The 26,271-nt window shown below is 44.8% G+C and overlaps 1 protein-coding gene across 7 annotated transcripts in view; it reads right to left on the minus strand.

The window, feature by feature from the left end:
* The window catches only part of MACROD2 (mono-ADP ribosylhydrolase 2), an 848,563-nt gene extending 833,176 nt beyond the window's left edge, over positions 1-15,387 (minus strand). For 6 of the 7 annotated variants that reach the window (XM_088160729.1, XM_014895167.2, XM_088160725.1 and 3 more), the window contains exons 1-2: positions 15,133-15,387; positions 11,322-11,438 (exon numbers count right to left, since the gene is read on the minus strand). In XM_088160729.1, the coding sequence (XP_088016855.1) occupies positions 11,322-11,438; positions 15,133-15,178 (163 nt within the window). In that variant the 5' untranslated portion in view covers positions 15,179-15,387. The remainder of the gene's footprint in view (positions 1-11,321; positions 11,439-15,132) is intronic. The other variant, XM_014895168.2, reaches the window with a different exon arrangement.
* Positions 15,388-26,271: the final 10,884 nt, after the last annotated feature.

Consider the following 26,271-nt stretch of genomic DNA (forward strand, 5'->3'; position numbering starts at 1 on the left):
GATTTTGCTCATCCCTGCCGTTCCAGCTTGCTGCTCAGAGGCTCCTGCTACAGCTCATTTCGCCCTCCAGAGGGGCACCGGGACCGGCTGCCCCACGGGGTTTGCAAAGGAAGCGCCTTTTCCATCTCTGTCCTCGGCCCGCCCGCCATTGTCCGTGTGAGGGGGAGCACGGCCGAGCCCGCGCCACAGCGCCCCCTGCCGGAGCGGGGCAATCACCGCACCCGCCCTGCCCGGCCGGGAGCCACCGGCGCCCCCTGCCGGCTGTGCCCGGAACTGCACCGAGGGGAAATCGCCTTCAGGGTGGGAAGAGACTTCATTGGGATTTCTCTTCTTGTTTGTGTTGTTTGCATTGCTGTTTGTTTGCCGTGTTATACATACACATTCCAGCAAGGAACTGTTATTCCTTGTCCCATATCTGTGCCTGACAACCCCTTAATTTCAAAGTAACGATAATTCAGAGGGAAGGAGGTCATAATTCTCCATTCCAAGGGAACTTCCCACCTTCCTTGGCAAACACCTGGCTTTCAAATCAAGACAGTAAGTTCTTACACAGGTGCAAAAGATGTTTTCTAAATTGAGATATTAGGCATGGGGATAGCTCTTACCTTGCAGCATTTTCTTTCCCTCCTCCCTGAGACACCAGATGCAATTTGCTACACTGAAGAATACTGGAGGTTCAATCCAAACAGCAAGGAAACTTTGAATACTTGAAGACAACTCTACCACTACTCATTTGTTTTGCAAGTCATGCCTGCTTCATTCAAGCACTTAAAAAATAGAAATTAATACAAACTCTCAAGCAGTTACAAACTCACTAGCAGTTAGCAGAAAGATCTAGCTCTATCTTCTTTTATGTATCTACCTAGAAATAAAAGACACACCAAATCTCAAAGCCTTTAAGTCAATATAAGAATATCTGTGTACATCACCTATTCTCCTGGATTTATTTATTTGCAATACACTTACAATCCTTCCCCTGTAATAACATTGGTGGGAATGCAGAAAGAGGGGGGGGAAAAAAACAGAAAGGAACTCTACTTTTTCTTTAAATACAACTGACCCATACTCTCAGTTACAGCTACATGAAGTCTGGGGTTTGTATTCAGTGGATGTAGATTGATTAGGAAATCCCACCAAGTACAGCACTGCAGCACACAATATGGTGGGCGGGCAGTAGAGTACCTTACACAGAAAAGGTTACATTGAGCATGTGAGAATAAGTCCAGTGCAGGCTCAACTTCAACTAAAAATCATACCTGAGCAGCAAATGGAAAACACAGAACTTGGAGCACCTTTACAGTCTAACCAGCCATACCAAGGAGACCATCAAGAAAGCCCATCATTGCATAAACAAGCCTTTGTGGAAAAGCAAAGGGCAGGATAATGCAGGGAAATGTTTTATAGAAAGACAGTGGTGCAACCAGTTCCTTCATATCTACACCTTTCTTCCTACCTACTCTGCATGAGAGATGGACTGCATCATTTGAACAGAAGCCTTTGGGTAAACTCTAGAGAAGTTAAAAACCTCTTTTCTTACACAACATTTGACCAGCAGCTCCCAGGGATGCTATTAGTGCAAAGGTGCTTGCAGAGAACTGCTTCTACTCTCAGAAATAAATGTATTGGCTACATCAGCACAAAAGTGAGAGGCTTCGTTTTCCAACATATGTGTTCTGTAGCATCCCATCCCCAAAAAAACAACTGAAAACTTCGGTGAAGGCCTTTGTGACACATTTGGGCAAACATGCCAAGTCAGCATGCAATAGCCTGCAAGTCTTGGGACAATCTCTGTGCACAAACATCATGTTTCTCCCTCTGCACATTGAAATAGAAAATATTTCTCAATATCATTTCAATAGTTTCTAAAGCTGTGCAAAATCCCAATTTAACATCTTTCAACTGGATTGTTCAGCCTTCCCTCCATCAAGGAAGAGCATTTTCTCTGATGAATGATAAAAAATGTGTGGCACTTCCTACAGGGCTGAGAAATTTTCTCTCAATTGGAGTTTCCAAATACACGTCAGCTAGATGTCCTCACATGGAGAAAGCCACATATCACTTCACAGACCAACTAGTACCATTTAATGGCTGGACTCAATCAACTTAGGGTCTTTTCCAACCTTAAAAATCTTACGATTCTACATTACAATTATTCAGATCCTCGCTGACTTAAGAGATATTTCTACAGGCTGAGCAGTCTGGGTCTACAGAATCAAAAAAGGGAAGCCAGACTTATGTTATTTCCAGTGACTGGGTTTTTAACACATGTTTAATCAAGTGTTCAACTGTGCATGAAGCAAATACAGCTACACATGAAAAGTTAGTTAACATGATCCAAACAGAGAGGTTGGTGAGCTTAAACTGCACCAGTGATCCCCCAACACAATTAAGAGAGTTAAAGCAGTATCATTACTTCCTTTCAGTGTGAGGTTAGCTTTCAAACTGGTTGCAAGCCTCCCACACCCAAAGTTGGGTGGCCTGCACTGTGTCATCACTAATGATCAAGAGCCAGCCAGCAAATCCTAGTTGGAGTAGCAGTTCAGCACCTTCATAAACATCTGTCATATCTAAGCTACATCAAATTAAACCAAGCCATACCAGTCTCCACCTGCCTAATCAAAAGAGGGTTCCATCTTCTGAAGAAGGACATCAGCCTTTTCCAACTGCATTTGAAAATATCTTAAAAGTCACACAGCCAGGCAACAGATCCACATTAGCAAGCCATAACTAAGGTGCAATTTAACAGCTTGGTTTTGGCCTCAGCCTAATCACAGGCACATGGCTTCTAATCAGGTTGGCACATTGGCTCACATCTGTCTGCAAAAGACTGTGAGGACACACGCCACGATCCACCATAAATTACAGATTAGGGCACTAGCCAAGTTACCATACTGAGCAAAGCTAGATGACTTACTGGAATTGTCTTTGTAGAGCAATACATGAATTTGGGGGTTCGATCCTGCAATCCCCCACACTCAAAAGAAGCACACCCTTTCTATATAAAAAGAAGAATGGAAATAATAATCAAAGAAGAGACAGAAGCCAAAATATACTACTTGTTACTTTTTCCCTGCATATCTTAGTCTTACTGAAGTCAGCCACCAAAATATTCCAAGCTGGAACCTACAATTTTTCTCAGCAGTTTCTGTGGAACAGCACATCCCAACTTAAAGCATCACTGCTGCTAAAGCCCTCCTCCCTCACACCCTGAACGAGCCTGCCAGCTGACAGCACACTGCATCATCTTGACTTCCTAACTCTACTAAGTACTTCCTTAGGGACCAGTGTACAAAACTTCAGCCCAGTGACATTCAGCAGCTACCAAAAAAAAAAAAAAAAAAAAAAGGAAGGATTGTTTCTCATATTGCACAGGACAGAAGCTTGAAGGTTATTCATCTGTCAAGATTCATGTCACCAGTAATTAAACATTAAAACTATTCTTTCTGGCAAAGATGTGCCTAACTTCCCTTCGCATCTCCACCTACTGTCCCTCCCTAAAACCCATCAAGAGCTTGCAGAGCCTCAATAAGGACACCAATTTATCCATTTATTGTTGAGAGCAGCATCCTTTCCTATGGTTAACTTTTGCCCCACAAGGAACTGTCTGCCACTGTAGATAAGAGAGCTTTCTCAGCTGCATGCAGAAAAACCACAAAATAATAACTCTATCCAGGACCTGTATAAGCTTAATGCTGTATGGAAGTTACCTTGTTAAAAAAGTCACAGAGCAGCAGCTTAAAGAGAAGTCATCATCTTAATTACATCAAAGACAAGTGATTTACTTTCTTAGAGAGAGGATTAGCTACACTGGATTTTGTGTTCTTAATCTATATAAACAGATCTGAACTTTTTAATAATCTTTATCTCATACTTGCTGAAAGCAAGACACTTCTTTTTTGTTTTTCCCAAAAACATTTCAATGCAAGCTGTAAAAGAAGCGTCATCTCTTTGGCAGCTAATCCATCCTGTGAAGGTTATTCGTGTGAAACTCACCAGAAAATTACAAGGTCAACCGAATACATCTTCAGTCTTTTTGTTTACTGTAGTTTCCCTCCACCCCTTACACTAAACACACTAATTTATCTACATGCATCAGGGATATCAGTAACTAGATATGATTCAGCTCCAGAAACAAATGAACACACACACAGATTATTGCTCAGTTTATGCTCAAGTAAACTTGCACCTGAAGAGTGTAGTGGTTTTGGTTCACCAACCCAAATTTCCCAGCCAATGCACCAATTAATATAGTGGGTCTACGGCTCACCACATGCCAGTGCACCCACTAGAATTATTACTCATTTTCTGCTGTAAGATAAGGGTTTGGAGGAGAGCAAAGGAGGCTCAAAACTTTAAACAGTACAAAGAAAACTTTATTAACAGAACTAAAAGAAAAGAAATAGTAAAAAATCAGAATAAACTGTCAGGCCACTTCTCCCTCCAATTTTTTTTTTTTTTCTACTGATAATGTAAAGAGAAATTTGGTATTATCAGTCAGTTCCCCACTTTTAAAAAAAAAAAATCTTTCTTCAGTTCACTTAGAGGAACTTCAAAGTCTCTCCTACCATGCTATGGAAAGAAACAGCTCTCTCGTGGTTTTAATTTTCATGAGCAGCAGCCACTTGGAAATCTGCAATCATGAAGCCCCTCCCACAGTTTGGTAATCTTCCCCCAACTACCACCATGGGTCACTCCAGCTTACTGGGGTGCAATTTTAAGGCTGAGCTGTTCTAATACAAAAAGTTCTTTTCTTTTATCTCTGGCAACAGAGGTTTTCTTCTTCTATCCCTGGGGAAAGGTTTCTCATCTCTCTCTGTTCAAGTTTCTCACTAGATCACAGCTACTTCAGCATCTGCTTGCTTCAACACTGGTGCCTCTACTCATGGCCATGGCTACAATGCTACATCCCCTCAAAGCATTCCAGGACTTAGAGGGGGAAAAAAGTCTGATGTATCAGTTACACCTCCACCGTAGCCCTACAAGAGAATTTCAGCCCAAGACTAAGACATCTCCTCATTCCCCCTTCACCTAGGATTTGACTCCTTCTTCACTGACCTCAGTGTCTCCATGTTGGTTTTTTTACCTGTCTTCACTCTTTCCTTTTTCTCTCGACAGAGGATTGATGTCTGCAAGTTTCATCTGTGCACTGAGTCAATACCTCACCCAGGCCTGTGGATGGCCACGTGACTGATCTCTGCCAGGTGGAAGACACTCTGGCTGTTTTCCAACCCCTGCCAAGGTCAATTCCAGCCTGCAGCACAGGGCTGCTCCATTCTTATCCACATGATTTTCTGTGGTTGCCAGCAGATGGCTTGGCAGCTCATGGCCAGAGCAGGGCCCAGCTCAGTTCCTCCTGAAGCCAAGCTGATCCCAGCCTGGCCTGCCAGCCATGGTTGGAAGTTGGCAGCAGCAGAATCTCAGCCGAGCCGTGTCGCACAGCAGAGCAGGGCCTGGCCTGGCCAGCATCCAGTTACCTGTTCAGAGGCCAGAAGCCAGAGAACTTTTCCTGGGGCTTTTCATCTTTAAATGTGATTTCACAGAGGCATATTCAGCGCTCTTAAGTGGTTGAGCAGGGTGTCAGTATTCAAAACTAGCCAGCTGATTGGTTCTGTCAGGTCCAAAGGAAGCTGCCAAGGTCCTTACAGGGAATTGCTTTCATAGTTCATGGATTTTTTTTCCCCTAACTAAAAACCAAACTATGGTAAACCGTGACAGAGAGTTATTCCCATCTCTGTACTGTGCAAGTCTACCTTCGGAAATCAATAGCCACGGTACGTATTGGGAAAGCCAGAAAGGTGTCACGAGATCACATCATCAGATTTGCACCACTCTGCAGCTTTGTGTCTGTTCAGGACACATCCTGAAAGGGCAGCCAAGAGCCTGAGCAAAGAAGAGCACACAGGGATCTGGTTACACCCTCCTGCCCTGGATACCTGTTGCAGCCAAACACCAACTCAGCCTTAAAGTTACTCCACATTATGCCAGGGGCACAGAGACTCCTGGACACCTTCAGCACAGACTGAGAATATGCAAACATGGTTTGCTCTTCTTACCCTTCTAATTCCTTTGCTGCTTCCTTAATATGCATATAACATGGAGAGAGAGCAGAAATGAGCAAACAGATTTTCAGCCACGTCCACAAAAAGCATGTTAATTTCACAAGTATTCAAAATAATTACCACGATCCTCACACATTTCACAGAAACCATAGCTGTTAGTTTCTTCCTGGTGCTCCCCCAGCCATTATACACAGCAATTAATAAGCAGTGCTGTCCATGTGCATCTAGGAGACAGTTTTCTAACCTTAAACACACCAGTCTTGAAGAGACCTGGTGATAAGATATTTAGCATGAGTAACAGCTGTATGCCAACACATGAAAAGAAAGGACAAAACCAAATGCAGCACGAGTTTAAGCGAAGCTGGAATTCACATTCAGGGCCACAGGTAACAAAAGAGACCCTGAATGGTAGCACACAAGTTATTGCTGTTTTCTGTGTGTACTCAGCAGAAAAACTGCTGCACTCTGAACTTCATCAAACCAAGAGTTTCAAGTAGCAAAAGCTTTTTTTTTTTTGAGAGATAGTAAAAATTACACTAAGCTGTCTCAATTTTCTTTCATCCCAGTCACTCAGCTAAGAATCTGTTATAAAGACAATCATTGTAAGAAAAAAAAAACAATGAAAGCTGATGGAGTTGGATTTTTGGTGGGGGATGGTCTTGAAGCTCACAGGTTTCACACAGCTCTTACTGACCGAACTTGTGATTGTCAAACTTGTCTAACAACCTCCATGTTCTAGCTGAACATAACTTCTTTTTACGTATAAATCACTGATAATATTGAGTGGTTTAGAGACATGCCATTTCTTCCTTGTCTGGCTGAAATGCTGGTCAGAGCTCAGTGTTACCACACATTTTCTTTCCACCATGAAGCATCTGAAGTGGCTCATCTACATGATCCTGTAGTCTCTGTAATCTTGTGTCAACCCACTGTGAATATTTAGAAAGCTACACATTCATAGTACAACGATGCTTTTATTAAATCTAAACCTTATTATTATACATAAAACCCTCACAGTGTTAAAATAGATTGATTTGAACAGTTTGAGCCATATCATTTTCTTCAAAAAACAGCAGATTAAAATGATTCAGAGACTGCCAAAACATCTAAACATTTCAAGACTTGTTTAAAAGGGCTGCAGACCTCCTTCCATTTTAACTTCATCCTATGAAAAGTAGTTCTTACCACTAGCAAAGATCTTTAAACCACCACATGGATTTGCTGTTTTCTTGGTATCATTGTCACACCAATGAATTACAGGGCTGTGAGAGTCAGGAAGACTATCAGCTGCCTGGAGTTAAACAATATCACTTATTCCATCTTCTGAATTACCCAATTAATACAATAAATGTTTTTCTAGCAGTGACACACAAAACTCAGCGACAACAAAATTCCCAAGACCCTAATTTTTAAAAAAGCTTTCCAGGAAAGTTTTCAGAAGTCATCTCTCAAATTCACCCCCGCAGAATAAAGATATCTTTGGGAATTATACAAACAAACAACAACAACAAAGAAAAAACTAACACAACAAAAAAAACACAATAAAAAAAAAGCTATACAACAAAACGCTAATATATGTATTTAACTCCAAAATAAACTCTAGTTGTTAGTCTACATGGTGGCATTTTATTCATTAGCTCCTGTTGCTGTACAAGGTGAATGCCTAACAAAGCGGTATGTAATAAATAGCACAGAAACAAAGGGATAGAAATTCCAGAGCTTCATAAAACAAGTTCATTCTTCACATGTTGCCAGGAAGATGCTCTATTTCAAAGTACACAAGAAAACAGATGAGATGTATGTGCTTCGGGTGTATCTGAAGGATAATTAGTGGGGAGAATGACGTTTTACAGAATATTCACATTATCAAGCCCTCTATGACATTAAAGAGGGCCGCTTGTCACTAACTGTCCCTTTTCCTTCCACTGCTGCAACACCCGACCTCTGAGCTGCACTTGTGCAGCCTGGCAAGCAGCACACCAAAAATCAGGGGTGTTGACAGTACAGCCCTTCTGGAAACAAGCATACCCACATCAGATTGCTTCCCTTAGCTCAGAAAAGTAGGCACCAAGCTTAGTCTTTGCATTCCACATTGTGCCACCCTCTTCCCAAAACCAAGACTTAACACAAACATTGACCAAATTCCATGCCAAAACATACACCAACCTAATTTCTTATGGCTAGTTGTGTCCACACGAGGAGACCTGCAAAAATGTAGGTTTTTTTTTTTAGTCACAGCAGAACATTTTAGAAGACACTGCCTCTTTCAACTTTCACGTTTTTTTAATAGCTTTGCTGCTACCAAGAGACAAAGCCCTTGTCAGCTACCATTCAGAATTCAGTAACTTTACTCCTCAGGAGCCTTTATATAGATGCACATCCTCCTGTTATGTTGCTCTATTACAGACTTCCATCCTCTCCAAAACACCAAACTTTCACCAAGTTTTGCTGGTTTTCTTTAGAATTTAGTTCTGAACAAAACTTCTATCAGAGAGAGGAGGAGGGGTAGAAAAAAAAAAACCCACATTCTTCCACAAACTAAGGTATGTTCTTCCAATTTGCCAGTAAAGAGTACCCATGAAGTACCCTGGCAGTGAGATTGGTTCCTTCCCAATATGAACCTCTTAGGTCATTTCAGTTTGCATAATTCTGCATACAGATTTTCCAATGATCTTCCATTAGACTGCCACATAACAAAAATGTATGCTTAACTGGAACCTCCCAACACCCTCCAGTGAGTCACTCAAAACATGTAAAAATGGGCACTGTGAAGGTTTTATGTTGTACAAGCAATTTTTCCTAATAGCCAGTACAAAAATTTGTGCAGTACTGAACACCTGTAATCTCCAGCTGAGTACTGAGAGTCTACAGGGATGGCTGCCAGCTCAGATGTTCTGCCCTTCTCCCACAGCTTCCAACTCCAGCAGCTGATTGATTGTGCCTGCTTCACTTGATTTGTTCTTGGTTGCTTTCTTGATTTCTCCTCATCACTCTTCCTGAACAGCCACTCTATGCTTTACTAATCAATCTGTCATTTTTTTACTGTATATGGTATTGCGAGTGAATTGTAAAGAAGTTTTTCCAAATTCCCCATCAGTTGTTGTTTTGGATTGACAAATACACAGAAGATTTTATTTTCACCACCACTCCCCTTCAGACCTCTTCTGTTTGTCAGTGCAAGCAGCCACCTTTCACTTGAAGAAAATATCAGAACTTGAGCATGGCACTGTCACAACATCACTGATTCCACCACACCTGGGGATTCACTTGTTCTCTCAGAATCTCATTCAGGCTGTACCTGTTGCCCTCTGTATGTCCCATCAAACAGGGCAAAAGTTCTCATCAGCAATAGATGAGATTTAAATTCTAGTTTTTCTGTAATTCAACTCACACTTAATACCTTCAGAGCAGGGTCAACATTTAATAGAAATAGTATGAAACAGATGCAGTAACAGTCACATTAATACACATATTTCTTTTAATTGTCCTAATCAGCTGGAATGTGGAAGCATTTCAGCAGCCCAACCTTCCAGAAGTTCACTATTACACATGGCTGGCTTACAACAAATACATCAAAATAAAAAGAGTGACTGTGGATATGTTCTCCTGAATGTACAGTGTAACAAAACCTTCAACTAGCAGAGAAGTGTTCTGGCACAACTTCTGCCTTCCAGCATTTTTTGCTGTGTACTAGGTACTAACAGAAAGAATGCAAGAGCAGCTACAAGGAAATAAATTCGCCACTGCCATGATTCAATACCCACATATTAGACACTGACATTTTGCTTCTGTGAAGTGTAACAGCAATCACAACATAAATCCACACCTTGTCACTTTCAGCAGCCCAAGTAATGCAACATCTGTGCATTTCAGTGCTTTGTAGAGAATCTGAGAGTAGCTGGAATAAAAACACACTTTGGGCAACGAGGGATAGAGAGTCTCCCAGTTAAACTACATGACATACTATATATTCCCACATACCAAAGGCCTCCAAAATCAACTTGCAAGAAGTCAGGTAATCTTTTTTATTTTTATGCAGCCTTTGTTTTCTAGATGGACAGGCTTTCTGACGTTACAAGATATAAATGACCTACTCAAATGGGAAAGAGATCTATGGGTACTGATGTAATACAGCTACTCAGCAGGGCTGAAGAGCTCAGCAGTCTCTTGACATATTTTCACTTCGAAAGTTATTCCAGATGCTTTTAGGAGTCGACAATAGCAATAGCAGCTTTTGACAAGGACATCTGAAAATCTCTGAGCTCCTTCAGATTGTGCTAAAATAAGTGCTACAGCCTTCCAGTTTAAAAACAGCTGATTAGCTCCAGGCCTCTTTTCACCTGGACTACCACCATAAAGACCATGTTCACCTGCAGCCACAAAGTTACTCGACACACCTCTTCACCCAGCCAGTATTTGCCTTTAATGTTAACAAGAGAGTCAGAAAATTAGTCCTCTATCTGCAGAGGCAGGAAGCACTTTAGGTTCTCATAGTTAAGATACTCCTTCAAAAAAACACAGGCTTCAGCCAAGTAGGATAGCAAGACACAGGAAAAAAAAAAAAAAAAAAAAAGGAGGAAGAAACCAGCTCAGAAGCTATCCCTATTCCTCCACACCCTTGTGTGAATGAAAGGGAACTAGACAAAGAACAAGGCAGTGTTACAGAATTCCTTGCAGAGTAGAGAAGTCTGTAAGCAAATAGGATTCGTATTTTTGGTCAGTTCTCACTGTATTAGACAACTCCACTGGTAATCACAACCATGATAAGGCTGCACACACTCAGGAAATGGGAGTTAATCCAGGCAAGACTGATGCTCCTCAGCCCAAGAAAGCAGGCACTAACAAAAGTAAGGGAGGCCCCATCTTCTTCAGTTTCTGGATTCTTAGAAAACAACACAACTTGCACACTTCCCCTCTGCTTTTGGGTCACCTGCAACACTGTTCTGCCCAGATTCCCCATATCATTATGCTCAGGAAGTTTTGGCATGGCTCACTGCTGGATTATCTGCCAAGTAAGACTCACACAAAGAAGGATCTATTCCACACACTTAAGGGTTAGTGATTTCATCTGGGGATACCAGCAGAGTTCTGGGACACTACTGAAGCCTTAACAAATTTTGCTAGGGTTTTTTCGCCCCTATCCCAATTTTAGGCTATCACTATTCCTGACAACATGGGGTCTAAGTCTTGACCTTCCTAGAAGTAACTTGAAACTGAGAAAACAGAGTGGTCTATATTTTAAGACTCCCTTACTTCACTTACCGTCACTTTCACTCTTACTTTTCAAGTCTTCCATCCATGTTGGAATAGCTTTCAATGCAACATAATCCCCCAAGTACTCTTTGCGTCTTTCTTCCAAGGTCATCTTCAGCAAACGCTCTGTTTAGGGCAGAGAAAAATAAGAAGTTTTGCAAGCTTTCCAACATTGTTGCATATGAGCCACACAGTGACCAATGCCACTCTAATTCCTGTGTCAGAGAACAGCAACTTTAGTAGGGAACTGTTGTTTTATAGGCAATTTTCAGGTATGAAAGGCTTTTCTGTAGGTTCTGCATTTGTAAACCACAACTAGAAAAAACAAAAGTTCAAATAAAAGCAGGGAGCTTAGTGGTAAATTAACAAAATGCTACTACATAACAAAAGAGATCACAGCTACAGCAAACGTTCTGTCAGTTGCTAGGTGTAAAAAAGGCAAGTTTACCTTTAGAGATTTGCATTTGAACATTAATGGGACACACCTGGTTACAACAATACATATAGACATTTTTGTTTTCTCCTGAGAACATCACCTCCTCTTTTTTCAGATGTTTAGTGAAAAGTAAAGCCTCAAACATCGCACAAGTACGACAGCTACTGCCAACTTCACTCTTCTTCAGACCCTGCTATAAATGGACTTTTACAGTATAAAAAAAAAAGCCATCCCAATGACCCAAAACTGCAAGCAACCCCAGCACTTCAGCTGATTTTTGCAGTCACATCCTCTTACTTCCCTACCTCATCAATGCTTAGTATTAGCTGAGCACAAGATGAAGAGTTTTTTCCCTCCCAAAAGAAGAGGGGAAAAGAAAAAGAACAGTAAGGAACATCATTACATCCATACTCTACTCAGCTTTCTGGGTCTGTTTTTACCAGTAGCACTCTGCTATTTTAACCACACTAACAGCTTTTCTTGACATGTTAATCAGTAATAAATGCTCTTCAATGACTGAAGAATTTTTAGGGGTGTAGGGAAAGGCTAGACCTATGCTATTTGCATTTTACATAAAGGACAAGGCAGACATAAAACAAACATTTTCACCTCAAGTTGAAGAAGCAGCAAAAGATGAACAAAGAACCTACTTCTCAGATCAAACCTTAAAAAAACCAAGAAAGAAAATCACTGGGGTCTGGTTTGGGGTTCTTTCATAAGTGTTTTTTCAAAATAAAGTTTCCTAATGATGTAGGGCGCAGTCAGCCCAGTGTAATACGGCAAGTTTCGAGCACAGCCTCCCTTAACGAAAAAAGTTTATTTTGGTATTTTTTGACAGTATTACCAGTTTCTCCAGCTGGCAAAAACGCTTCTCTCTCCTTATTCAGCCTGGTATCTCAGTGGGATATTTAAACTTGCCAAGCAGAACTAACCAACGAAGGTCACAGCTGCGTACCCACCTCTGTCACCCGAGCTCCAGGCACAGGAAACTCCAAGTATCTGATGTGTACACTGGAATTCCTACAGGTAGGCAGGCCTGAGAGAGTGTGTCAGTTTTGAGGGACTGACAAGCAGAGCAAGCCTAGGTGCCTTTTGCTGAAGAGGTGACAGAGCCAGTCTCGTGCCTTCAAAACACAAGTTCTTCTCTACAGGAAAAGTTTTACAAAAGTTTGCTCTTGTGAGTCAGCAGCAAGAATTTAAACTGAGTCTTAATTATACACAAACCTCCCAGAGGATGCTCCCAACAGCCTTCACTGCAAGTACAGTTTTCTGCCTGTGGCAGAAACTTGGGAAGTTTGCAGGCAGCCCAGTCCTGTGTCTAAGGCTCTAAAAATCACCTCCAGTCCTGCTCAGTTTCAGCTGTCCTCAAGGATGATCTCCCCTGGGAGGACGTGAACCAACCCTTAATTATCAAGAATGTAATTAAGAAAAGCAAGCTATTGTCAGTGGGTCTGAACTCAATATTTAGCAATCAGTGCTTTTTTTTTTCCTTTTAAAAAGCGCTTCAGAATATAAAAGGCTGAGAACAACTGCACTCAGCTTCACGGGGAGAACAGAGACAGCTTTGCAGGGGTTCAGGGGTGCTCATGAAACGTGAGGGCAGACCCTGACAAGATTTGATTTCCAAAGTACTGACTGGGTAAGAAGGAAAGAAGTTGGGCTTCTGTAGTTTTCCTCTTTCGTAAACGAGGTGTTTGATAAGAACAGTCCCACAGGGATAAAAACTGAAGGGCAATGCCAGCAATGAAGAGAGAAGCTTTTTCTGCCCTCCTCACTCAAAGTACTCAGGGCCAACACCATCAGCGTGGTGCTGGAAAAGTTACTGCACCAGAAGACTGGCAAATGCTCTCTGCTCTCACTGGGCAAAAAGACAGGGAGTTGTGGCCAGCTTGCACTCAGAAATGCGTCCTGGATGGAAAAACCTCAGCAGCAATGATGTGCAGTCAGTAACATCACCATGCTGATGGGGACCACCATCCACACAGCAGACTGAGACACACAAGTGTGTCAGCAGCTCCAGTTCTTCCCAAACCCTCCACTCTGCCCTCCCTACTAATGGTTCGAGTTTAGCTGCCAGGCTATGAATTCACACAGACAGTAACAGAGCTGAAAGGCAAGTGGGAGTAATAAGAACATTAACTAGAGCCTACCAGTAACTTTTTCCCCCATCTGCCCCTTGCACTTGTTGAAGGTAAAACATACAGCATTTAAGGAAAAGTCAGTTATAACTGATCACACATAAATAATGCTTGAGACAATTAATTGTACCTTCTTCATTGAAAACAGAAACTTCTGCCAGGTGGAAATTTGTTGCCCCACCTTTACTACAGAAACGTGGACTGTAAGACAGTTTGAAAGAAAAAGACTCACTTCATTTGAGAGGAGTTTGACAGGAGCAACTAACCTACAGAAAAATAAGTTCATTTGTGTTTTAACAATTTTTCCTTAGAAACATGCACTTGAATCCTGTTCATTGAACTAGTCTTTTGCCTTCTTAGCTTGAAACATACTTAGAGTCACAAGGGTGATGGAAGAAAAAAAAAAAAGAAATTAAAATATGACCCTCTGATCTGCTTTTCTTTCTCTCCTCATCTATTACTACATTAAGCTTTCCTCCTCACAGATATAAATGTTGCACTTCCACTCTGTGAATTTTTTTTCTCATTTTTACATCGCTCTCCACGAGATCAATATAAAGTACCAAAAAAACAACGTCTGCACCAAACGTTTGGCCCACAGTTTTCATGCTCTGGGAGTTTGGCTTAGGGGTGTTATAAACTAAGAATACACAGGTGGGGAGTCCTTAAAATATAAAAATACGTAAGTAGTTCAAAGGATGGGACGTAGGGGTGCTCTGAGACTCCCATATCCCAAACATTTCACCCCGGCTGAACCACGCTAGAATCTAAACCGATCCCACCAAGGATCCCAACAAACCACGTTTCCCCTCAGAAAACAACCGCGTTGAAAGGAGAAGCAGCACGTTTGGAGAGCATGTGCCCAACTTTTCGGCCTGGAGCACTCCCACAAGGTGACTCGGGGGCGGGCAGCCCTCAGCAGAGGGGTTGTTTACCGCCCTCCCTCCGCTCCTCACGGATACACCGAGCCCGTGAGTGGAACATCCCCAATTCCCGCACGCCCGGGCTGCCATGGAGGCTGCTCCAGCCAGCAGAGCCCAGGACAAACGCACAGAGCCCGGAGTTCCCCCTTGCCCACCCCGTCCCCTCAGCCGCGGCCGGCGGGAAGCGCTGCCGGACACCCCGCGGGGAGGCGGCGGCTCTGAGGGCACCGGGACCACCCCCCGTTCCCTGGCTCCTTCCCTCCCGGCTCAGCGGGGTTAAAGGCGGGAGAAGCGGGCCCGGCCACCGGGAAGGGCAATAATACCTTTCTCCTCCCGCCACAGCTTTTTCCGCTTGTTGCTGGAGTACATGTTGGTGTGGCTGGCGGCGGCTTTGAGCTGCAGGTTCCCCAGGCTCACGAGGGGGTGGAGGAGACGCCGCGCCAGAGCCAGAGCCGAGCGATACCGACGCCCCGCGCCGCTGCCGCCGCCGCCGCCGCTGGTACCACTAATCCCGCCGGCTCCGGCTCCGGCTCCGCGCCCGCCGCACGGTGCCCGTCAGCCGGGTCACGCCTCGCTCTACCCCGACACCCCCGCAGCGCCCGCCCCGCTCCCCGCCGCCCGTTGGCTCCGGCAGCCGCCGCTCAGCCGCCGCCTCCTCCTCCTCCTCCTCCTCCCGCACCGACCAGGAGGAGCCTGAGCGGCAGCTTTTGGGGGAGCGTGTTGTGCGGGGACACGGCGCGGCGGGTGCTTGGGTGCGACACTGCGTGCTCGGCGCGGCGCTGGCGCCCGGAGCCCCCGCGGGGCGGGAGGGAAGGAGGGAACGGGCGGGCACCGCTGTCCCGTCCCGCCCCGCCACCGCCCCCCGCCCGCCTCCTCCGCCCCTCTGCTTCCGGGTTGCGGCGGTACCGGGCTGTGCCCGGGGCGGCGGGGCTGTTGCCGAGCGACGGCGCCGGGGCCCGGGCCCGAGCCCGAGCCTGGTTCCCCTCCCTCATGGCACCGCGAGGGACGCGGGAAACTGCCCCGGCCGGGTTAAAAACAGCTGCTGGAGCTGCAGATGCCGCGCTGAGCTTTCCGGGAGCGGGGCTCCGCTCGTGTGTCCAGAGAAGGGCAGGAGAGCTGGCGTAGAGTCTGGAGCGCAAGTCCTGTGGGAGAGGCTGAGGCAGCTGGGCGTGTTGAGCGTGGAGAAAAGGAAGCTCAGAGGTGGCCTTGTCACTCTCCAGAACTCCCTGAAAGGAGGCTGCAGCCATGTGGTCCCATGTAATCAGCATCAGGACAAGAGCACATCATCTTTAGCTGGGCCAGGGAGGTTCAGGTTGGACATTAGGAGGAATTTCTTTGAAGAAAGGGTGATTAGACATCAGAATGGGCTTCCCAGAGAGGTGGTGGACTTACCACCCCTGGAGGTGTTTAGGAAAAGACTGGACATGTCACTCGGTGTCATATTGTAGTTAACAATCTGGTGTTCACTCAAAGGTTGAACTGGATGATCTCGGAGGTCTTTTCCAACCTAATTGATTCTGAGATTCTGTGGCTCCTGTGATCCCTACACCACGCCCCCAGCCCCTACTCCTGCCTATTGTGAAAATCACCACTGGCTGCGGCAAAGGCCAAGGTCCCACCTGGCTCCAAAGATCAAGGGAGGCCCCTTGGTCCCGTGCCATTCAGCCTTCTCTGTACCAAGAGTCATTTTCTCCTTCACACCAACTTCCATGGACTAAATAAATAAATATAAAAGCTTCCCTGCAGCTGTACAGATGCTTTTAGCTCCACTTGTGCCCCTGCGGAGGGAAAGCCCTTCCCCATGCGGGTGAATGGATGTAGCCCTGGAGCACAGCAGGTGCTTGACTTGGAGCAGGAGTGATGAGGGGCCCGTGTGACAAAAGGCACGTCACAGCCTCACTGTGCTTATCCTCTGACACAGCTTCACCAGGGCAGAACACTTCACAGGGGTACAGAGGTGTCTGACTGCAGTCAAAGACAGCGTCTACATCTGTTCATATGGAAAATGGAATCCCAGCTAAACCATACAGAGAATGCCTTGTGTGCAGCCCCTGGCCGAGGACTGGCTTTTCTCTTGTGATACGCTCTTGTGCTTCACGGGTACCAAGGAAAGGTGAAGTACAACTTAGCAACATTTCAGTAGCAACATTTCACTTCTTTCCTCGTAGTTTTTGCTAAACACAAACATTAGCATCTCTGCTCTAACCATTAATCTTGGTACAGTTCCTTACAGTAAAATCGTTAATCTTATCCCACTCAGTGATGCAGGGAAGAACCCAGTTTACCTTTTAATAAATCAGACTGATTCCTCTCTACAAAGCATATTTGAACATTCATATTAGACCACTCCTGAAGGGTTATTGTTATCTTTACCTGATTTCTTCACTTTGTCCAGGTGATGTGCCTTGGTAGCCCAAGCACGATTTTCTCATCTTGATAACAAAAATGAGAGAGAAACCAACAGGTAAATTTTTCTTTTCTTCTTTTTCCATCCATTATGTGGAGCAAATATTTAAACGCCTATCCTAGATCATTGAATATTTACCAAGCTACTGAATATTCTAGTGTCCTGTGGGATCTGTTCCACATTTTATAAATCAATGTTTATTGGACCAAAAAGGGAGAAAGAGAAAACCTAGCTCTCTTCCTGTAGACACCATCTGCATACATTCTGCAGTTTCATTTGTAAAAGCATCTACAGTAGCCATAATTTTGGAAAATATCTAAAGCAAGTAGATACATAAATAAAAGGGGAAAAAAATTAAGCCTGATGTTTACACCAGCACCAAAATGAAAGACAAGGTAAAAGACAGAAATAAAACTGGTCTTCAACTTAAAAATAAAAGCGCCTAAATGTTACAATTCCAGTGAGAAAATTCCTACTGCATTTTACCTTTTTTTTTGTTCAGGTGCTGGTGATACAGTTGATCCCACTGAAGAAGTAAGAAATTGTGCCACTGACTGATATGAGCACGACCTGTCTTGTTACACTTGTTGATTCTGGAGGCCAGAAGGCAGAGAAATAATCAACATTATGATACATGGTGGGAAAATTCACCTAAATAGTAACATTTCAGTATTTGGATGAAAACATCATACTGCAAACTGAGGGATTATTTTCTGAGAACACTGTAGCAAGCTGTATACATAGAGGGCTAAAGCAATGGTCAGAAGGGCTTAAAAACACTCTGTTGAAAAAATGAGCACGAAAATGGCACCAACAGAAAATTGGTGTTGGTCTAATGATCTGTGTGTGTTTAGTCCATCCAAGGGCTAGTGAATAGGTTCAGAATGGTGACATTCTGCTGAGGAAGACAGGAAAACTGGGCAATGTCCAAAATTAGTATTTAAGAGATATATAGCCTAGGCAGAATACTAATAGCTGCAAAATGAACATTTAACATATGGATAAAGTAATGACTGGTTAGAGAGTTCCCATTAGAGATATAATAGGAAATGTAAATTAATATGAGAGTGAATACTATGCTATAGAAGTGTGAATAAATGTACCAAAGGAGAGCTAGAGCCCCGATCCAAACTGCTGGGTCATCCAACCAAACCAGCATTAAGGCCCCTACGTGCAGCATTTCCACTGCCATCAACCATGCTGGCCAAAATGAAGGCAGTGGCACAGCACATCCTGCAAAGCTGAGCTGATCCAGGGGCCTGCAGGAGACACTTTGGGGCCACTGGAAGAGCACTGGGGGTCAGGTGTGGTGTGGGAGCTGTGGCACACCAGGAGATGCAGATTTTAAAGAAAAAAAAAATCAAAATATCAGGTTCTGGAGGAATAGAGAGGATGGGAATGGAAGTTGGCTGTTCCAAGTCTTGATGGTCTTAAAAACATTTGAAAAGGTCTGTGTCAAAGAGGGAGGGGCAAACTGGTGCCACCTTCATGACCACAATGTGGTGCAGGGCCTGTGTTTGTGGGCATTGAACCGTGGGTAGCAAAACTGGGCAGTTTTGTGAGAAAAGGCAAAGTTTAACAAGAGGACAATTTGTATGAAAATGGCAATAAGCAGCTTTTTTCATTGTTTACAGTGGAAACCAGTTCTTTCCTTGTTTTTTTACACTGTTTATTCGTTTTTTCCTTGAATACAGTGAAAAAGGTAAATATGAAATTAAGGTATCTTAAATAATTCAAATTTCATAATTTAAATATCAATTTTATTGATAAAAATTTAAAATGCAGATCTATATTCAGATTATTTCCTCAATTTCTGCCTCATTAAAGAAGAAAGCAACAGAACATTGAGGACAGTTTCACACGTTAAGATAAAATTAGTTCATCATGTATGTGAGAGTACCTTTTAAAATGTATAATGTCTGTACCTATTAAACAAAATTGATTTATTACACCAATAACAGAGCAATATAATAATCTGAAATGTGTTTATAAATTATTTATATGTAATAAGAATTTATTGCAGCCATCAATAAATTTTCTTCTCAACCCTTGTAGCAAGCTGTGCATTATACACGGTCCTGCTGATTTTGATAAACCCTGTGCCACGCACGTTTCCAGTGCTGGAAATTCGAATGCAAACTTACAGCCCCTGTACATTAAGCATGAAGTCTCTCCTCCTGTCCATTCCTATCACATGCTGCAACTGTTCTGAGTCCTTTTCCCAAGGCTCCTGCAATATCGCTGGTGAGATGTCACCTTTTATTAGCACACCCACTCTGAGATACACTAACATGCATTGAAAACATAAAATGCACATCATCCATCTTTCATGTGACAGCTGCATCCCACCTACTGAACTTCCAAGCTCATGGCACACCTGGGTCAAGGTTCCCTTTTTAAAATGATGCTGAGTGACAGAAGAGTGGGAGTTAACTGCCTGCAAGCATTTGATAAACTGTTACCTGGAATTTCTTTGGTTTGTTGCCTTGGGCAAATGTGCTAAAGAGGAAACAAGCAACTACAAGCCCCATTTGTCCAAGTGGGTGAGTGGAGATGAAGATGAAAGGCAATACACTCCTGTTACTCACAGCTTTATGATTTTCATCCACTTTGTCAACGAACTATCTTTTTGCTCCATCAAATCATGTGATAGCTAAACTGTTCAAAGAAAGAGAAGACAAATGTTTCTGTACTTTTGATATGTCTGTTGATATGATTGCATGATTCTGTTGTTTCATAAGTAATCAAGTGCACAGTGTTTCAGCTTAACCACTAAGGTTTTAGTTGTATCTAGATATCGTCATTTTTAATGGTAAATAAATAATATATTAAACACATAATTTGAGATAATTATTCAAATAAAATAATATATACACATAATTGACACTTATGACAAGGCTAATTTTTTAATATTTTGATATACACTTGTGTCCTGGTTTTGGGCAAATTTGGGGGAAAACCTCCAGAAGGAGCCCCCAGACAGCAAACCCCACGACTCCTCCCCCCCCCACCCCACCGGGTTCGGGAAGAATTTCCTCGGAGAAGAGTGGGAGAAAAAAACCTGTTTATTTAACAAGCAAGACACTCCCCAGCACAGGGAAAAAAGACAACACCAGCTGACAAAAAAACTCTTTCACCGTTCTGAAGGGATGACAAACTCAGTCTCTCTGGCGAGTGGTCGCTCAGTTATCAGTCTCTGGCGCTGGGGATGACTGCTGCAGGTGACAAAGTGTAGCCTCCCGGTGTTTCTTGGGGTTCCCAGGTCCCCGTCCGTTCAGATGGTATCCAGGAGAGGGAGGGGACGGGGTGGAAGAGAAAACAGTCCAGGGAAAAAGTTGGACTGCCTAGCTGAACTAACTAATAAGCAGAAAGCAAGGGCAAAGCGAAGGAAAGAAAAAGGCAGAAGCGAGCAAGCAGGCAAGCAAGCAGGCAAGCAAGCAAGCAAGCAAGCAAGCAAGCCGAGCTAAAACCTCTCCTAAACATAGACCATGGGGGAGGTGAGCCGGCTGATAACAAGACAAAACAAAGCTTCACTCTCAGACTCAGTCCTGGAAGCACAGGACATAATACCAAACATAATCAGGACACACGATTGGAGATAGAAACACCATAACATCACCCTAGGACATTCCACCCCTTATCTCCATATCGTGAACATACTAAACAGCATGTAAAAACTTCAGCAAGTAGAAATTTCCATCTTTCACTTATTCGGACACATTTCCTTCTGTCTCATGCTGCCTCACCCCACAATCAGATCTCCCTGAGGCACACATCGTGTTGTTCCATCTCTCTGCATTACCCACCATGTACAACCTGGTCCTTGAGCAAAGACAATCCCACGAATGGGTTTGTCTGTACTCGGGGCAGAATTGATCCAAACTGCCTTCCCTAACAAACCTCTGATATGTGCCACTGGGACTTTGTCTCCATCTACTATATTCAGGGACTTAGACTGGGCAGGGCCCGCTCGGTTGGTGGAACCCCGGGTGTTAACTAACCAAGTGGCCTTTGCTAAATGCTGCTCCCAGTTTTTGAATGATCCCCCACCCAATGCTCTCAAGGTGGTTTTTAACAGTCCATTGTACCTTTCCACCTTCCCTGCAGCTGGTGCATGGTAGGGGATATGGTACACCCACTCAATGCCATGTTCCCTAGCCCAAGTGTTGATAAGGCTATTCTTGAAATGAGTCCCATTGTCTGACTCAATCCTCTCAGGGGTGCCATGCCTCCAAAGGACCTGCTTTTCCAGGCCCAGGATGGTGTTACGGGCTGTAGCGTGAGACACAGGGTAGGTCTCCAACCATCCAGTGGTGGCTTCCACCATGGTCAGTACATAGCGCTTGCCCTGGCGGGTTTGAGGCAGTGTGATGTAGTCAATCTGCCAGGCCTCTCCATACTTGTACTTGGACCACCGCCCCCCATACCAGAGGGGCTTCACCCGCTTGGCTTGCTTGATGGCAGCGCATGTCTCACAGTCATGGATAACTTGAGAAATACTGTCCATGGTTAGATCCACCCCTCGGTCTCGTGCCCACTTATATGTGGCATCTCTGCCCTGATGACCTGAGGCATCATGGGCCCATCGAGCCAGGAACAACTCTCCCTTGTGTTCCCAATCAAGGTCTATCTTCGACACCCCTATCTTTGCAGCCTGATCTACCTGCTGATTGTTTTTCTGCTCTTCATTAGCCCTACTTCTGGGAACATGGGCATCTACATGGCGAACCTTCACAGGTAATTTCTCTAACCGGGTAGCGATATCTTTCCACTCTTCGGCAGCCCAAATTGGTTTTCCTCTACGCTGCCAGTTAGCCTCTTTCCATCTCTCCAACCATCCCCACAGAGCATTGGCTACCATCCATGAATCGGTATAAAGGTAAAGCTTTGGCCACTTCTCTCTTTCAGCAATGTCTAAGGCCAGTTGAACCGCTTTGAGTTCAGCAAGTTGACTGGATCCACCCTCTCCTTCAGTGGCCTCTGCTACCCGTCGCGTGGGGCTCCATACGGCTGCTTTCCACCTCCGATTCATCCCCACAATGCGACAGGAACCGTCGGTGAATAGAGCATAGCGTGTTTCCTCTGCTGGCAGTTGGTTATATGGTGGAGCTTCTTCAGCCCGTGTCACTGGTTCTTGTTCCTCATCTGTGACACCAAAACTTTCACCTTCAGGCCAATTTGTAATTACTTCCAAAATCCCAGGGCGATTCAGTTTTCCAATCCGGGTGCGCTGTGTAATGAGGGCAATCCACTTGCTCCATGTAGCACTGGTGGCATGGTGGGTTGAGGGAACCTTTCCTCTGAACATCCACCCCAGCACTGGCAGTCGGGGTGCCAGGAGGAGTTGTGCTTCTGTGCCAACCACCTCTGAGGCTGCTTGGACCCCTTCGTAGGCAGCCAAGATCTCCTTCTCTGTTGGGGTGTAGTTAGCTTCAGACCCTCTGTAGCTCCGACTCCAAAATCCTAATGGTCGGCCTCGAGTCTCACCAGGCACCTTCTGCCACAGGCTCCAGGACAGACCATGGTTCCCGGCTGCAGAGTAGAGCACGTTCTTCACATCTGGTCCCGTCCTGACTGGGCCAAGGGCTACTGCATGAGCAATTTCCTGCTTTATCTGGGCAAAAGCTTGTTGCTGCTCAGGGCCCCAATGGAAATCGTTCTTCTTGCGGGTGACCAGGTAAAGAGGGCTCACAATCTGACTGTACTCAGGAATGTGCATCCTCCAAAAACCTATGGCGCCTAAGAAAGCTTGTGTCTCCTTCTTGTTGGTTGGTGGGGACATAGCTGTGATTTTGTTGATGACATCAGTAGGAATCTGACGCCGTCCATCTTGCCACTTCACTCCCAGGAACTGGATCTCTCGAGCAGGTCCCTTAACTTTACTCTTCTTGATGGCGAAGCCGGCTTCCAGGAGGATTTGGATGATTCTCTCTCCTTTCTTGAACACTTCTGCTGCTGTGTTCCCCCACACAATGATATCATCAATATATTGTAAATGTTCTGGAGCCTCACCTTTTTCTAGTGTAGTCTGGATCAGTCCATGGCAGATAGTAGGACTGTGCTTCCACCCCTGGGGCAGTCGATTCCAGGTGTACTGCACTCCCCTCCATGTGAAAGCGAACTGAGGCCTGCACTCTGCTGCCAGAGGAATGGAGAAAAATGCATTGGCGATATCGATAGTGGCGTACCACTTTGCTGCCTTGGACTCCAGCTCGTACTGCAGTTCCAGCATGTCCGGCACGGCAGCGCTCAGTGGTGGAGTCACCTCATTCAGTGCACGATAGTCTACGGTCAGTCTCCATTCTCCTTCAGATTTACGTACAGGCCAGATGGGGCTGTTGAAGGGTGAGTGGGTTTTGCTGACCACCCCTTGGCTCTCCAGCTCACGGATCATTTTATGGATGGGAACCACGGCATCTCGAGTTGTTCTGTATTGTCGGCGATGCACTATGGAAGTGGCAATTGGTACCTTTTGCTCTTCTCCTTTCAGAAGTCCTACAGTACTTGGATTCTCAGACAGTCCAGACAAGGTGTTCAATTGCTGGATGCCCTCTGTCACCACAGTTGCTATCCCAAATGCCCACCTGAATCCTTTTGGATCTTTAAAATACCCCCTTCGGAGGTAATCTATGCCCAAAATGCATGGGGCCTCTGGGCCAGTCACAATAGGATGTTTTTTCCATTCATGTCCAGTCAAGCTCACATCAGCTTCCACCAAGGTAAAGTCCTGTGATCCACCTGTCACACCAGCAATAGAAACAGATTCTGCCCCCACATATCTTGATGGGACTAATGTGCATTGGGCACCAGTATCAACCAAAGCTTTATACTTTTGTGGTTCCGATGTGCCAGGCCAACGAATCCACACAGTCCAGAAGACACGATTTTCCCTCGCCTCTCCCTGGCTAGAGGCAGGGCCCCTCTAAGCCTGTTTATCCTTCTTTCCTTGGGCATATGTCTTAGAGGTTCCTTCAAGGGGATCAGATATATCATCATCATCATACTTGGCAGCTTGGCTACGGGCAACTGGAGCTGCTCTCCTTTTGGTGGAACTTCCTCTTTGGGTCTTGCCTTCCTTCAATTCACGCACCCGTTGTGCCAGAGCAGCAGTAGATTTTCCATCCCATCTCCTCATGTTTTCTCCGCAATCACGTAGGAAGAACCACAGCTCAGCTCGTGGGGTGTACCTCCTCTCCCCATCAGGGGAACGTCTGCGTTGGATACCAGGGCCTCTAATTTGTACTGCTGAGATTTGGAGAAGGTCCTCTTTAATCTCCTCCCTGAGTCTTTTATGATTCTCCTCTATCTTGTCTTCTAATTTCTGCAGACGTGTTTCCACAGCTGCAATTCTGGCATGTGTTGGGCCATGCACAGCATCTGCATATGCTCGGAGCTTCTTTGCCATATCAAGCACGGTCTCATCCCTCTCGTCCCGCTTCATTATTGCCAAAGCAGAAGCATATTCATGGGGCCCAAGTCGTACAAGTTTTCGCCACATCACAGATGTACATGGTACCAAGTCCGGATTCCTAGTTGTTATGTCATCTGAGAAGATAATCTCTGCCACTGCCATTTCTCTCAGGCGTTGGATCCCTTGTTCTATCGTCTTCCAGTGGGTCTGCTGCATATAAAGATCATCTGCACACAGGTATCTTTGTGCTACACTGTCCAGGACCCGTGCCCAGAGGCTGTGAGGGTTAGGCCCTCTCATCATTCCTTGGTCGATGACAGGATCATGTGACAGGGATCCCAAATGCCTGGCTTCAGTGCCATCCAGAATTGTAGCCTCGCCTGCAGCATCCCAAAGACGGACCAACCAACTAATTATAGACTCATCAGGTCGTCGGGTGTAATCCTTTCTTAGGCCACGGAGGTCCTTTAGGGAAAAAGACTCAATATTGGCCTCTGATCTTTTACCAGTTGCTTTGACTCCTGGTTTTATGTCAGGAGGCGTCGAGGGTCCTTCTCCTGCATCATCATCATCATCATCCACTGGTCGATCAGTCTTGTCTGTGCACTTTCCACTTCTCGTGCTGGTAGCAACAGCCATTGGTTGAGGCTTACTGACAGGTTTAGCTGCTGGCTTAGGCTCACTGTCTGGTGTAGTTGTTGGCCTCGAGCCTGGGGTGTTGGCTGCAGCCTGAGTGACTGGGATAGTGGCTGATTTATCTGCCTGTCCCCCTTCCTCTGTCTGCTGCCCTACAGTATCTAGCAGGGTACGGTAAGCATATGCCAGGGCCCAGCTCACTGCAATGATCTTCTTCTCCTTAGAATTACCATGGCACTTCTCTTTCAGGTACTTTGCTACCTCAGCTGGGTTCTGAATTTGTTCACATGGAAAATCCCAGGATGTAGGGTCAGAAAATTCCTTTAAGATTTGGCCCATATCCTCCCATTTCCCACACCATTCAGGATTCCTCACGCCTGGCTCTACTCTGGGGTCAAGGGTTTCAGCCCCTCTAGAAATCTCAGCTCTCATTCTAGAGAAACTGCAGACTGTATAGAGAAAGCTTACTATATTAAACACCAGAAAGATGGTCTCTTTAACACTCAGGGGGAACTGAACATTCTCTAATAAGGATGTAACAAATTCAGAGGAGAAGAAGGAGAACAAAGGCTGAAAAGCCTCATCCCCTGCTTCTCCTCTAACAAACTGAGTGCACAACCACAACCAAGAACCATACATTCCTGGAACAGATTCCAGCACCTTTATAAATCTCCTGCAGGCCATTAAAACCAAGCCCAGCCCGATGGATATTTTGGTCAATGCCCCTCTGCTACAGAAACTACGCATTAGGGACAATACCGGAGCTATTTCTGGATAAGCAAATAAACCCAGGGACCACAAAGGTATTAAGACTTCAAAAAACCCTAGGGACCAAAATCCCATGCAGGCCTCCACCCCAAAAGACATGAATTCCAACAACATAGCCAATAACTGCTCTATACCAACACAAAAGAATTTGAACCAAATTATTATTATTAGAACAGGGTTTTTTTCCCACTTTCTCGAGCCCCACGTTGGGCGCCAATTTATTTGTCCTGGTTTTGGGCA

The sequence above is a fragment of the Sturnus vulgaris genome, chromosome 3 (assembly GCF_052056855.1).
Source record: "Sturnus vulgaris isolate bStuVul1 chromosome 3, bStuVul1.hap1, whole genome shotgun sequence".
NCBI lineage: Eukaryota > Metazoa > Chordata > Aves > Passeriformes > Sturnidae > Sturnus > Sturnus vulgaris.